This window comes from Pelodiscus sinensis, chromosome 3 (genome assembly GCF_049634645.1).
Source record: "Pelodiscus sinensis isolate JC-2024 chromosome 3, ASM4963464v1, whole genome shotgun sequence".
Taxonomy (NCBI): Eukaryota; Metazoa; Chordata; order Testudines; family Trionychidae; genus Pelodiscus; species Pelodiscus sinensis.
In genome coordinates this window covers 175,612,226-175,627,261 of record NC_134713.1, presented here as the reverse complement: position 1 = coordinate 175,627,261, position 15,036 = coordinate 175,612,226, and the positions used below count along the sequence as shown (strand labels likewise).

Sequence of the window (15,036 nt, the reverse complement as noted above, 5' to 3'; positions counted from 1 at the left end):
AGTAACTCTGCCTCAGGATTCCTGTAGTCAGCCGCTGGTCAGTTTCAGCAGCGGCTGACTTGTGGACGCCTGGGGCAGAGCAGCTGGGGTGCTGCTGGGTTGGTCCAGTAGCGCCGAGGAGCGGCGCTGCGGGACCAACCAGCAACGCTCCAGCTGCTCTACCACAGGCGTCTGCAAGAAAAGCCTGGTCTGCTGTGGGGGGGGGGGCACTAGCTGTGCCCCCCCCCCAGCAATCCAGGGAGACGTGGGCGGCGGGACCGAGATGCACCGTGGTCCCGCTGCCCGCATCCTCTGCGGCTTTGCTCCGCATCTCCCTGGTCTGCTGGGGGGTGGCCCACCAGCAGACCAGGGAGACGTGGAGCAAATACGTGGAGGACCCGGGCGGCAGGACCGCGGTGCGTCTGGGCGGTCCCACCGCCCGCGTCCTCCGCGGCTTTGCTCCGTGTCTCCCTGGTCTGCTGGGGGGGGGGGGGGGGGGGGGGGGGGGGGGGGGGGGAGAGCAGCAGACCAGGGAGACGCGGAGCAGCTTTTCTCGCCCCGGAGGACACGGGCGGCGGGACCGTTGCGCGTCTGGGCAGTCCCGCCGCCCCCGTCCTCCAGGGCGAGAAAAGCCCCATTCGTAAGTACGGATCCGACTTAAGTCGGATCCGCGTAACCCGGGGACTGCCTGTACACTGATCTTGCTTTCTATATGTCTGTTGACTCAATGAAGGACACATTTAGATCTCTTAAAGCCTATGAAACATGAAATAACACACACACGCACATACACATGGAAAAAACAAGAAAACCTGGGAATCAGTAATATCAACCAAGATCTTGTGGATGATAGTGGATAGAAACTAGAAAGGAATTTACACTGCCATATGGATATGCCATATCCTAATTAAAATAAAATAAGCCAAAGTGATTTGGATACATATGTAAAGGCATCATGCCATGATACATCTAGAATAGTCCATGCAGTTTAATATGCTACATTACCAGACAGACATTCACAAATCAAATTATCAGAAAAACACAATAATATAATTAGGAGGATGGGGGGGGACAGTTCTATGAGAAAAGAGTAATGAGGCAATATTTAACTTGACTAAGCAATAAATAAGGTTCAGAGAGGCAGCTGAGTTAGTCTGTACAGGATAAATTTAAAAAACAACAATGAGTCTGGTAGCACTTTAAAGACTAACAACACATGTAGATGGTATCATGAGCTTCCGTGAGCACATCCCTGGTCATCTGAAGAAGTGGGCTGTACCCATGAAAGCTCGTGATATCATCTACATATTTTGTTAGTCAATAAATAAGGGACAACATGATAACGGTCTACAAATATTTGAAGAAAGCAAATATCAAGGAGTAAAGGGAATTATTTAGGGGAATACAAGTGATCACTAGATAAAATGGGAGAAAATTAAGAAAGGGAAAATTTAGGCCTAATATTAGAAAATATTTCCCAACTGTGAGATATATTAGGCTGAGTCTGAGGGAGATTGTGGAGATTTTGTTGAAGCTTAAAACTAGATGGGGCAAGTCAATACAAATATACTTTGGATAACAATATTATGGCAGAGTACGGACTGTGTGACGGGTAGATAAAAGCACTACACTTAACAGGGTAAAGCAATATTAATCATGTCTCCTGGAGACAAGAACTAAAGCCAGTCTGCCTGCATTCTGAAAATAGAAATATTAATAATACAGTTACATTTCTAATATGCTAATGATGACAAAAGTACTATTAATTTGACTTTTGACTTCACTGCCCTAGAAAGTCAACCAAACTTCTTCTTCAAGATTAATATAGCTGAAACAGAAAGCTGAAGAAATAGTGTCTTTTAATATCTTCAAATTTTTTTTATCCTAACATTTCATGTCAAACTAAATACATTGTCTAACTTAGGCTTGAACAAAGTGCAAATATCCAAATAAAATCTCTAAAATGTAAATATAAACAGAATTTGGTCCAGTCTGATTTAAATTTAAAGGTCATGTTTAAAAAAAAAACCTACATAACCAAAAACACACCTTTTGTTAGCTGAATGGATCCAAGAAACAAAAAAAGGTAATTTTGAACACTATCACTTATTTTGTCTAGTACTGACATTGCCTCATTTAATATGTATCTTATTGAAACATACTACAATAATTCCTGTAATAGATCAAATACTCTTTTAAACCACTTCAAGAAAAAAAATGGAAAAGAAGTTACCAGCAAGTAACAATCAATGCAATGCAAAATCTCTTCCAACAACTGTCATGCTAATGTGCTGAAAATGTAAAGCATGTCTTTGAAGAAAATATATCTAAAGAAAAAGATTGTTATTTCTTCCAGCTGCTGTACAATCGAAAAATATAAATTACATAATATAACTGAGCTAGGGAGCTTTTCCCTGCACTTTCTATCGGAGAAAAACAATAGTAAAATTCTGCATAAGGTAATATGCTTATAACTGTATTGCTTTATTTAAATTTCCATTTACAAGATAATAGAAACAATTCTAAATGTCCAATGTCATGTTAAGATATAGATATTCAGGCCTGCTTCTTATGGCCTATACTTCAATAATTTAGGGGTATTCTTACAAAAGCAGCAAGGGTTGCCAGGTGTCCGGTTTTCGCCCAGACAGTCTGTTATTTCTGGCCCCTGTCCGGTATTTTCTGTTTCTCTTGGACAGAAGGCTGTCAGAGACAATCTTCCCCTGCCGCATCTGGGCATGGGGGAAGTGAGGAGCGCAGGGATTCCTGAAGGCGCAGTGACCTTTTTTTGTTGTTGTTGTTGTTCTCCTACCACCACCCCTTTTTTTTTTTTTTTGCTCAACAACTTTTGTCCCCGCCCCCCTCCCGTTTTTTTTCTCAACCAGGGTTTTTTTCCTGCCATATTCGGGATTTTTGGTGAAAGCATCTGGCAAGCCTAGAAGCAGCCATAAACTGGGAAATGTGCAGTGACTTCTTTGTACATTACAAACCAGTCACATTGAAATACGGCACATGCCAAACCAGTCATGTTGAAATAAGGCAATTTGGGGCTGTTGAAAAGATGTTCCAATCTAACACCTCCAGATAAATGGAAGAGTATCAGTATCTTTGAAGTCTGAAAACATTCATTTTTAAACTGCAACAAAATGTATGACATAGGTTTATTAAAATACCGGTAGTCATACTGTATTTTAATAATGTTAATTGAAATAAACCAGTTAAGTGATGGGATATAATAAGTTAAATAATCGTGTTACAATATGTTGCGATTGGTTAGTTAAATTTCAATAGAATGAGTGGTTAAGGTATACTTGAAAATATTTTATTACTATATGTCTATTAGGAACAAACTGGAAGGGGGTGAAAAAAAACAAGAGAAAAAGGAAAAGAAACTGTATTCACGATTGCTGGAAGCTAACTAGAGAACTACCCTTGTTTTTAAAGTTACAGACTAACATAGTTACCCATCTGAGACCAAAAAACCCCAAACAGCCCACAACTTTCAGGAATGCTTACGATGTTAATGTATTTAACTTTATACCTTTATAAATGAAGAGATTCTTTTCTTCTAGAAAATTTAACTTGTCACTATAAGAATGACATGCCACTACCACCACCTTCTTCCAGAATAACTATACAGGTTTTCAGAAGTCCAAAAAATTAATTCCTTTTGAATTTGAAGATTATGGGTCTACAATAATAACCAAGGACCTGAATGTCTTTTTACTTAGACTGGTGTAAAAGCAGTGTAATTCAAGTTACTTCAAGAAAGTTAAATTGTTAATTTACACTAGTATAAATTAGAACCGGATTCTCTTCTAAGTTACTACTAAATTATATATACACACACACATATATTAGTTAAATTAGAATTGTTTTAGTACAAAATAAAGATGCTTTATTATGTTAAAATGAAGTAATAATTGTATTTAGCTCTGAAGCTAAACTTATGATTACTACTACAGATAGGAGGCAAAATCATTTTTTATTTATTATGCTACTGCTATTTTATTATCTGCTTAAAACAGCAATCTATTTGGTGTGAATTATTTCAACATGAGTAAAACTTCTGAAAACAATGATCACATAACTCCCTTAGGTAGTAATATAAGTCAAGTGGCATTGACCATAAAATATTTACACACGCTGTACAATCAAATTCACACACATGCTCACATGTGTGGAACTAAAAATGGGAATTTACATATATCTTTATATAGGGTAGGAAATTAAGAAGACTGTCCTATAATCCATTGAAACTGCAAAGGAATGTACAGTACATAGGCAAAATACAATTACCTAAAATTGACTTTCATTGGTTTAAAGCTTCGTTGTGGATAAATTATTTGGAAATAAGATAGTGCTGTTCCTAATGTTTATTTGAAATATTGATGAAATGACTACATTGAAGATCAGCTTGGAAGAGATGTGGATATTTACTTGACAAAAAGGAAAAAGAGATATGTATTTTAGTATATTTTGAAAGACTAGATATGGTTTAAAACTCACTATTTCACCTTAGTTCTTCCTGAGTTTTCTTTTGAACTGAAAATCTAGGGGTTACTATTAAAACTGCAGAAAGGCATTGTTGCTATTGTTCAATAAACTGTAGTACTGTAGTTGGTACCACTTGCCTACCCAAAAACAAGTGCATTTCAGTGGTGCTCAAATGTGCACAGGTTGCTGTGAAAGTCAAAGTCACAATAAAGTCACTAAGGTTAGTTTTACTTATAGGTGGCATAGGAAATAACTGTAGCAGCTTGGTTATCATTGTATGATGAACATTTGCCAGCAGATATTATTAGAAAATAACTGCATGTAAAGTGTGTTAAGTACTTTAGAATCTCTGGGCATAAGAGACACCATGTAAACCTAACACTTTATTACAATAAGCAATTTTGTAAAATATTGTACTGTACTTTATCAATGAAACTAAGATGGTTTAATTCCAGGTGGTTGATGACCATGACTTCATCTTTGTTTTCTCTAAAATAATATATAATATTCCCAAGAACAAGTGGCTTTGGTTCAAGCATCACATTTTGTTCACAACTCTTATCAACCCAGCAAAAATGGGTAGTCATTCTCTAATACCTTTTCTATCTTCTGAAATAATCACTGTAAGAAATAAACCAAACCTCCATCTATTCACTCAACCCAATAAATCCCATCACTGGTGACACATCAATATTTTTTAATCTGTCTTAACTTCCTAGCCTGTCAGCACAGTGGAACACATATACCAGAGTATTTACAGAGTTATTCTTACAAATCCCACATTATTATTAAGTTGCAGTTTCTCTCACATAAATAACATGGTTTATTACCAGAGGTTAGCAGGCTGGCTTTCTAGTTAATATCTGGAGGCATAAACTATTATAATAAAACTATAGTAAAGGTGTTATGATTTGTAGTTTCCTGCCTCACAGCTGATTTATTTTCCCCACAGATAGAATACAAATGTGGTCTTGTACATGTATAACATTATATTATTTTAGTATTCAACAGATCCGTCAAGGAAAACACAAGTTACAATTCATACCGTGTTTTAAGAACTGCAGAAACAAGAAAAACAATGTAATTTATGTAATGCTCTCATTAGGTTTCCTGATATAACTTCAAAGGCATTAGGAAACATGTTAAATGCTGCAGAAATTGGTAAAAATGTAATTTAGATCTAGAAATCCAAAAATTCTGATTATGTTGCAGCCACTGGGAATATTTCAAAAGACTATATTTTGTTGTGGAACATAAACTATTAGATTAAAAAAACCAGTGGAGTTACCCTAGAGATTAATTTGTTCCAACATATTATCACAAATTTTAGTGATAATACTCCCCTTTCAATAATTCATTTAAGAGATAAGTAAGATGACAATGCTAGTTGCTAAACAAATAATTTAAAATTCAAGTTCCAGGAAAATGAAGGTTCTCTTGAAACACTTCAGTTATTGTTAAAACTAGGGCCCAAACTCTTGGACTTACTTGGTTTTCCATTGAAGTTAATGGGATTACATAAAAGAGGATCCATACCATGCATCTACTCGCAGGAAAAAGACCAAAAAGTGTATATTGTCGCTTTTATGAGAAGGAGCATTTTGTGGAAAGCTGTCTTAAAATAAAGAAGGTGCATAACTTATTCCCTCATCTACTTGTGTTAATTTTGTTTGCCTGTCACTACAGTTTGTTCGCTTCAAACCCACAGTTTTACTCAAACAGGATGGTGACCTTAACATCTGAATAGATTAATGTTACAACTCATCCTGAATTCGGCTCACAACAGGCCCAATTCTGAAAAGACTTACACATGTGAGTAATTTTCAACTCAGCGGAATTAACATATGTAAGTTTTGGTGCACAGGTAGAAATACAGAACATTCTACCTGTGCATCTTATTACTACTGTGTGGCTATCTCATGCTCCAGAATTTATGCTTTCATTTAAAAAAAAGTAAGTCTCTCACTCTCTGATTATGAAAAAAATGATAAAAAATAAAAGTGCAATTGATGTCTATAACTGATGTATGTGATTCCATGTCTGTCTGCATTTTCAGAGGGACTGTAACAATAGTCTTGTAATGTGCGAATTGCCCCTATTCACCTTGTTGATGTCATGGATCAAACTCAAAACAATAATTTAAATAACATTATTAATTATTTCACAGCTGATAAAACACATAAAGGAGAGGGAGAATTGTATTAAGAAGACAGCATACATGAGCGGCATCTCATTTTTGCATCAGAAATAGATGGTGCTTGGGAGAACATCATGGTTTATTTCCCTCCCTTCATGAAGGAAGACCATAGCAGAGCCCATATAATCATATTTTGAACAATAAGACATTTCACCAAGATTGGTGTTTCGAGTGCACAGAAACTGATTTGGGGAGAGGGGTGGATCTGGGGAAAGTGCCACTAATTTCCCCACACGAAATTTTAATTCTGATCATTAAAAAGGCTCTTTTTAAATTTAGTAAAAAAATAACTACTTCATGGTATTGATACAAAGCAAAGACAGGGCAATTTGTGAACTAGTGAAAATAAAATGATTTTAACATGATTTTTCACTGTGGAAATGACTTTGGTCAACTGCAAACTGAGATGCTAAATCTCATTTTCTATTAATATTTCTATAGCTTTCATCAACTCTTGTAAAACTAGTATATCTCTGAAAACTTTCCCTACAAATGAAGCCAATAGGAAGATAAGGAGGCAGAAAAACCCCCCACACATTCCAAGGCTTTCATACTGATACTGCAATATTTTCCAAAGTGTAAACATTCATTTTTTTAAGAAATGTTACAAATTCCTTCAATTACAATGAACTTTCAGATTGCAAATTTACGCACCGTTGTCCTGTATCAGGACACACACAAAATAATATAATAGCACCAATGGATATACTAGAAAACTATTCCCCATTCATCTTAATAAGATGTTGGTTCTGATGCTTAACTGTGACAATTTAAATGCAGGCCCGTACGCAGTGGGGTGTGAAGGGTATGAAAGCACCCCCTCCCCCTCATAATTCCCCAAGTAAGCATGGTCCAGCTGGCCAAGGGAAGGCAGGAGCATTGTGCTGCCTGAGCCTCCTTCCGCCATGCTCTGGCCTGCCAGGGGAAGGGGGCTGATTTCCCTGGGGGTGCATTCACACCCTTGCAGTCCACATTTAAAAAAACAAACAAACACACACACACCCTACACACACACACCACATACACACACACACAGAAATTCCTGCATTTGGACCTAAAATGCTAACATTTATAAGCACTTCACTACTGATCATACCAGAAAACATTCAGCTAAAAAGTGGTTATATGGAATGCTGTGCCAGAATACTCTATTAATGAGAATCATAAAATGTACCAAAGGAATAAAAAGCATAAAGTACTATAAATGCAAAAAAAAAATTCCACCACAATTTGGGGGAGCAGGGTTTTCAGCAGAAGACTTGTCCTTTCCTAAGCCCAACATCAGAGCAACCTTCCTTAGCCATGACTGAGATACATCAGACTCCTCCTTGGAGCCCATTGATGCTGCTGTTTATTTGGCAACAGAGCAATTTTGAGCAATACAAAATATTCCTGCCACCTCCAAGAGTGGAACATGCTGACTTAACAGAATTAGCCCTACCAGCTCAGAAATTGAACTGGAGTCTCAAATCTTAACATAATATACTAATCACAGAGCTAATCCTCAAACAATGTTTTGATTTGCATACTACTATCCTTTAAAATTAGGATAAAAAGGCATGTAGTGTCAAAATGCCAATGCTGAACACCTACATACCCACCGTCTGTTTTATCATCAAAATTTAGTACATATGCAGTGTGCTGGAAGCAATCATCCAAAATGTTCTATAAATGACTCACCATACAATTTATACAATAATAATAATCCTTAGCAGATAGAAATGCCAAGAAATAAAAGCTTTGAACAAGTGTATTAAAATAAACTCATATATACATACTAAATAAGAACTTTCTAGCGTTTAAAAATAAATCAATGACCAGTCACATAAAAGGGAGATACCAGGAATTTAATGAAGTGACATGCATACGTTTAAAAAGTTCATTCTGATTTTAGATGTAGCATTTCAAGAAATAAAATTTAAATAGAGAATGCCACATGGATTGGTAGTAACTCTAAAACCAAAATGAACTTTGTAAGTGCATCCAATGAAAGGAGGGAGGGAAATGAGCCAACTAACACATGTGATAGGAAAAGACGTGTTGTAAAAGGAAGATGGATTTCCAGAAGTTATATGATAATTGTAGAATGTGCATATTGCAGTACCAAGACCCAGATGGATATCCCCAGATTCAATTGGTGTGTATGTGTTTTCTACAGCACTGTTACACCATGATTCATCAGGCACTATTCTGGATTCTAAATTATTTTGTTTGAATAGGAGAAGTTTAATCTATGCTAAATGTAGGTGGTAAAAAGTGGTAAGTGGCCAACAGTTAGCTGGCTCCAGCAGTCCATTCAGCTTTTTGTACTGTGATCCAGATTTCTCAGGTGGTATAGTAAAAGCAACACCTGTTCTCTGTTTCGATACAGTTTCTGTGTTTATGAACAAAATTTGGCAGGATATAGCTGAACCCAGATACTGAATCCAAGTTTTTACAATGCTATCCGTACTAGAACACATCAGGGTCAAAATTCTTCAAGTACAGCAGGGATGGCTAAATACATTATCTATTCAGGAAGCAGAATGTGAGAGACTAGAACGAAAACTTGACAAACCAGGAGGATTAAGGTATTGAATCTAGACTTCCTGATACTGTTGCAACAGAATACATTGGCATCAAATTTTTTGTTCCTGGGGCATGAGCAGCTAACCTTGTTCTTTCTTTTAAAGATTGCATTGGCAGTGTGTGAACCAAAAATTGGCTGAATTCAGGTGTCAGATCTGGGCATTTGTGTTGCTGTTGAACTGAGAGGCCTGGAGTCCAGACTTTATTGGTGATAGAGTGGCATCTACACAACATTCTCTATTTAGACGTAATAATAGACATTTCAGACAGTGAACTGAAAATTGGCAGGGGTTTTGCAGTAAAGTTATTGTACCAAAGTTTTTGTTGTGGTGGTGGTAGTGAAGGTGTCTGGTTGGTTGTTGTGCAGTAGAAAAGGCTACACTTGTTTTCTATTGTGAGTTACAATTTGGAGGCTTCGGTACAAGATCAGGTAGGATCCAGACAGACCAGATATTGATGAAAATCTGCACTTCTCTCAAACATTACAGAAACATCACTCCTTATTAATCCCAGCCCACCGTCTCCCCCCCCCCCTTACCTGATAATATCATCGTTGTGTCCTAAGAAGAATTTCTGGGTGTGTTCTCTGGTGTTATAAATCACCCCGACTCCAGCCACGAAGTAAACCACCTCCTTGCCTGCCGTGTAGTACAGGTTGTTGCGGCACTGGTGACCCCTGTACCCGTAAACCCATTCCAGACGGAGCTGGCATCTAGGAGCTGTCCGATCCGCCATGATAACCAACCCCCACTCCCACAAGCACACAGACAAAACCTAGTGTCGCCTCCCTCGATCCCCCTTAAAATGTGTCCCTCTTTTAAACGTTATCAATTCCTGCCTAGCTGCTGAATCTTCAGGTTGCACTTTGCCAAGCTGGTTTTATTCAGAAAACACATTCACGGACGGACTATCTCTGCTGCTGTTTGCCGTTGTTGCCGCGGCTGCTACTGTAGTGCTGCCACCATAATCTTCTGTTGCCCGAGATGAGCAGCTGCTGCCGCCCCGCTGCTTTGCAATCCAGACAACTTCTGGGGGAGGCAGAGGGGTAACGCATTAATTACATACAGGTCTTTTCTATCCAAAGGCAAAGTAACTTCTGTGTGTCACCACCACCTACAGAAGAGTCCGGGCTGTGTCTCCTCTAATGCATCTTCTTGTCTTCCTGCAAAAAGAGGCTTCTTGGATTTTTCCCCTTTAAAATGTATGTCAGTAAACTGAAAATAAAAAGAAAAAGTATATTTAAAATGTAAAATAAATGGGTATTTAAAATACAAAGTGAAAGGGGTTTTTCCAGCAACAAATCTGAATTTATTGTGTCAGTTCGAAACGCGTTATAAAGAAGTCTTCTGAGCTTTTACATCATGATCCATTTGCAACTGTCAATCTGCATGCATATTGGATAATGTTAAAGAGAAACAGAATTAATATAAAACACCAACATAAGATGACCTCTTCCCACCTCCGTCTCAAAAAATAGCTCTCTCTCATATTACGATAATTCAAACACTCTCCAACTTGCAGTTACAAAACATTTCAATTTACCATCAAGTCAAGAAAAGCATTTAAAAATGTTTACGACCATGTATTGGAACAACATTTTTTCCCAGCACCGATACACACTTTAATGATTTCCCTTTCCTTACCCTAAAGCCAGAATTATTTTTTTACTTGTATCCTTTCTGCATGGTTTCCTCACAACCTATGTAACATTCACCTCAAACTATCATTCATTCACCAAAAACACAGCCACAAACATCAGAGAGATTTCTGAATCAGAGACGAAGAAAAGCAAAGACTCATGCAGATAACACTGTTCAATACGAGATGGAAAGGAAGGTGGGAATCAACTCATCAGCACAGGCTAAATCATGCATCTATTTCCACAGAATATGCCTCTAACCATATTCATTATCCTTTATTTAACCTTATATTAATCAACTAAACCAGAGTGTATATTGATACTGGATAATACATAAACTATACCTCACAACCATTGCAGTACTTACACCCCAAAGGTACCTTGCTCCAGACACATAAGCAATATTCCAAACAACACAGCACATAACCTACTAACAATGAATCCACACTAAAAGCGGTGTGCTTTAGAGATAAATCTGGCATTAGACATAAAGAAATACTCCTCGGACTCAAAACAACAGTCCGTGGTAGTATAACCCAGCGTTGCCCCCCATAGTAACACTCCATAGAGGGGACTGGAGAGCTTTAAACTTCACGTCACACTCTGAGCAATATTTTCCCGCCGCCCCCCCCGCGGAGGAGTAAAACAGGACATCACCTTGCACCGGGGTAATCTGAGACGAACGTCCTCCTCCCAACCAGGGCACTTTTCCCACGGCGATAAACGGATACTAAACACCCACCTACAGCCAGAGCAGAGATCTCCTTGGAGAGTGGGGGTTATGGCCCGGGCACCGTGCCCCATGAAACTAAGCCGATTCTGATGGAATAACCTACAGCCAGAACAATGCTCCCTTGCGTGTGTGTGCGGGGTGAAGGGGGGAGGATAACCCGGTACTGTGCTCCACGGAGCAGATACTGGTACCCCACAGCCAAGGAGGATAACCCCGGGCACCGTGGTCCATGGAGCAGAGCAGATACCCTACAGCCAAAGCAATGCTCCCCTCTGTGTGTGTGGGGAGACATAGCCCCGGGCACCGGGCCCCATAAAGAAGAGCTGATACTGACACCCCTCATCCAGGGGGATAGCCCCGGGCACCGCGCCCCATGGAGCAAAGCAGATACTGACGCCCCACAGCCAGGCGGGGGTAATCCCGGGCACCGTGCTCCACGGCGCGGAGCTGAGACTGACACCTCACAGCCGGGGGATAACCCCAGGCACCGGGCCCCGCTGGGGGTTGGTAGCAGGGGGATGTGCCCGGACACTAAAGCCCGCAGCTTAAGCAGCACTGTCACCTGGCAGCAGCTCCCCTCCCTGCACTGCAGCCTGGTCCGTGTGCTCCGGAGCCCTGAGGCTAGCGGCGGCGGCAGCTCGCCCAGCAGCGCGGGGAGGAGACTGGCACTCCCTTGGCTGGCTGGCCGGCCGGCGTCGCCTCTCCCCCCTCCCAGGGCTCAGTCTCCAGCGCACACGGCCAGGCATGTTTCCTAGGCAGCCCTGGCGCCTCGTTCAGCGTGGGCGGGAAGGTTAGTGAGTTGTCGTAACCGGCCTTGGAGAATCAGGGCGCTTCGACGGGAAACCCCAGCGCCCACAGCTCAGGCCGCCACTCACGGAACCGGCCTCCCAAAGCGCATCATGGGGATTGAAGTCTCACCCGCGCCTTTGAGTCGCCTCGCCGGGCAGGGGAGCGTCTTTGAGCGCCTACAAGTCCCAAGGTGCAATGCGGCTAGGACCCCCCCCCCCCGCCCAGTCCCCAGCCGTTGCTGTGTAGCTGGCTCTGCGGCTTTGTGGGGTGTTGGGTGGTGGCTACGTTTGACAGAAACTGCGGTTGAGGGGAAACAAATGGGCTGCGGAGCAACTGCCAAAGCGGCGGCGGCGGGGGCGGATCCTGCCGCGCTGGACACCGTGTCTGGCGCCATTGCTCGCACAGTCCCCCCACCTCTCCTTTTCCCCGCCCTCCACTGCCGCCGCAGCCTCCCCCTCCCTCCCCACGTCCCCGCCTTTCTGCGCCCGCCACCCACTCACCCTCGGTGAGAATAGTCTGCTTCGGCGAGGGCTGGATTTTGCCTTGCCTGCCTCTCGCTATTTCTGACTCCTGCACATTTCCTTGACTGCCTTCCACCCCAAACTCCCCTTCGCCCCCATTTGAAGACCTGCCTGTTGCGCTCTTTCCAATGGAAAGGTGACTAGGTTTGCCAATTTCAAGCCTTCAAACACAGCGAGTCAGGCACCTCTGGAAGCGTGAGACTGGCTGACAAATCTTGAGGTTTTAACAAATAAAAACATGGGCTCACCCTCTTTTTATTTGCCCACTGGGGTTTGGGCCCTTTTATGTTCACGTTCTCTAGCTTTTCTCTGCAACAATAAGGGCTAGAAACATCCATTTTTTTAAAATTAAAGCTTCAGGAACACAGGCTATACCTAATACACCAGATATAAGACTCTCCCAATCCAGTGGGCTATGGGGTGCTGCTGCATCCCTGCAGAGAAGGAAATAATAGCACCAAATTACTAGTCTTCATTTGCAGTGAGTGTGTTCTAGATCCCTAAAGGGTTCCTCCAAAGTTTTTAATTTGATTTTTGGTTTAAAAAAGGTTGCTACTATTTGACCCTTTGGTGTTGCTTTTGGGAATTGTGCTTCAACAGAATTTTGAAAGTCATTGCAGGATCCAGGTAATGGGCCAGATTTAGTTCAGTGACCATGAGAAAATGTGCCCTAGCACATTCTAGCAATGTGCCCTAGAAGCCAAGCTGAAAAACCTGGGACACAGCTGGGGAACCAATTGAAGACTTACCAGAAACAAGAGTGGAAGGAACTTTGTTGTTGCCCTAAACACCAGAGGCATAATGGGAACGTTATGATTCACCATGCCCACCCCACTAGGGAATCGACACCAACCATAAAGAGATTCAGTCTCAGAGAAAAGCAGCTTTAAATTCTGGCCAGTAAATCCAACTAGCGAATAATCCCCAGAAGATGGTGTATTTTTGCCACCAGAGACTTTATAAGATAGGTTATACCAGCTAGCAGAGACCACTGTTACATGGTTTAGCTCAATCTGAGACATTTTTATTAAGATGGGAAGGGGAACCACCTTTCAGATGAGTTGAGAGAGGGAGCCATATTTGCTTGAATATGAAAAAGAGAAAATATAAAAGCTTCAATGGACCAAAAACTTACACAATCTTTGGTTTATTATAAAATATCTACAACCTTCTCATTCTTTACTGGCTTACTGTATATTGGGGATGGTGCCTTCGATCTTTATTCATGATTGAATTGTGTGAATTTGAGTGAAGTCAGCAAAATAAAAGTTAAGATGTTTCATAAAAACTCACTTGATGCATAAAGTCAAATTTGGTCTCTTCTTCCACATTTGTTGTGCAGTTCCGACACAAGGTATGCAGGATGTGTACGATCCACATGACATTCTGTACACTTGCTTGTTGCAGAGCCCAACTTTACAAGGGCTTTATTGACATAGCCATAGAGGGGGACTGCAACTCTGTATATCTATGGGCCAATCACTTCAGCATGGCGGGCGTGCTGTGTTAAACTAATACCTCAACAGTGGCTCTGCTGAGACTCCAACATTGAGAGTAGATGAATAAATGGGAAGTCATGGTTGGCTTCTTAGGATTTGTACAGCAGTGGGGAAAATTTCACTAATAAAGCTTCCTTCCAACTTTTCCCAGATCAGTTACTATCATCCCTATTTTCATAAACATTTTAAATGCATAGAAGACCAAACTTAACTGATTCTTTCTTCATAACCATCATTTGCAATGAATTTAGTTGTCTTTTTCAGCAGTCACATGCCAACTCTATGGCTGCATCTAGACTGGCATGATTTTGCAGAAATACTTTTAACGGAAAACTTTTTCCATTAAAAGTATTTCCGCAAAAGCGCATCTAGATTGGCACAGATGCTTTTGCGCAAAAAGTGCTTTTGCGCAAAAGCATCCGTGGCCAGTCTAGACGCAATTTTGCGGAAGAAAGCCCCGATTGCCATTTTAGCCATCGGGGCTTTTTTGCGCAAAACAGTTCTTCCCTGTCTACACTGGCACCCTTGCGCAAGTATTCTTGCACAAGAGGGCTTTTTCCCGAGCGGGAGCGTGAAAGTATTTGCGCAAGAAGCAATGATTTTGTACATTACAA

At 40.9% G+C, this 15,036-nt stretch overlaps 1 protein-coding gene across 7 annotated transcripts in view; it reads right to left on the bottom strand.

Annotated features, from left to right (window-relative positions):
* The window catches only part of EML6 (EMAP like 6), a 207,679-nt gene extending 195,072 nt beyond the window's left edge, over window positions 1–12,607 (bottom strand). Inside the window, exons 1-3 of one of the 7 annotated variants that reach the window (XM_075925488.1) lie at window positions 11,538–12,505; window positions 10,359–10,455; window positions 9,780–10,269 (exon numbers count right to left, since the gene is read on the bottom strand). In XM_075925488.1, coding sequence (XP_075781603.1) covers window positions 9,780–9,976 — 197 coding nt within the window. In that variant the 5' untranslated portion in view covers window positions 9,977–10,269; window positions 10,359–10,455; window positions 11,538–12,505. Of the gene's footprint in view, window positions 1–9,779; window positions 10,456–11,537; window positions 12,509–12,531 lie in introns of those variants that run through there. The other 6 variants (XM_075925486.1, XM_075925489.1, XR_012902987.1 and 3 more) reach the window with 6 other exon arrangements.
* Between the last annotated feature and the right edge of the window lie 2,429 nt (window positions 12,608–15,036).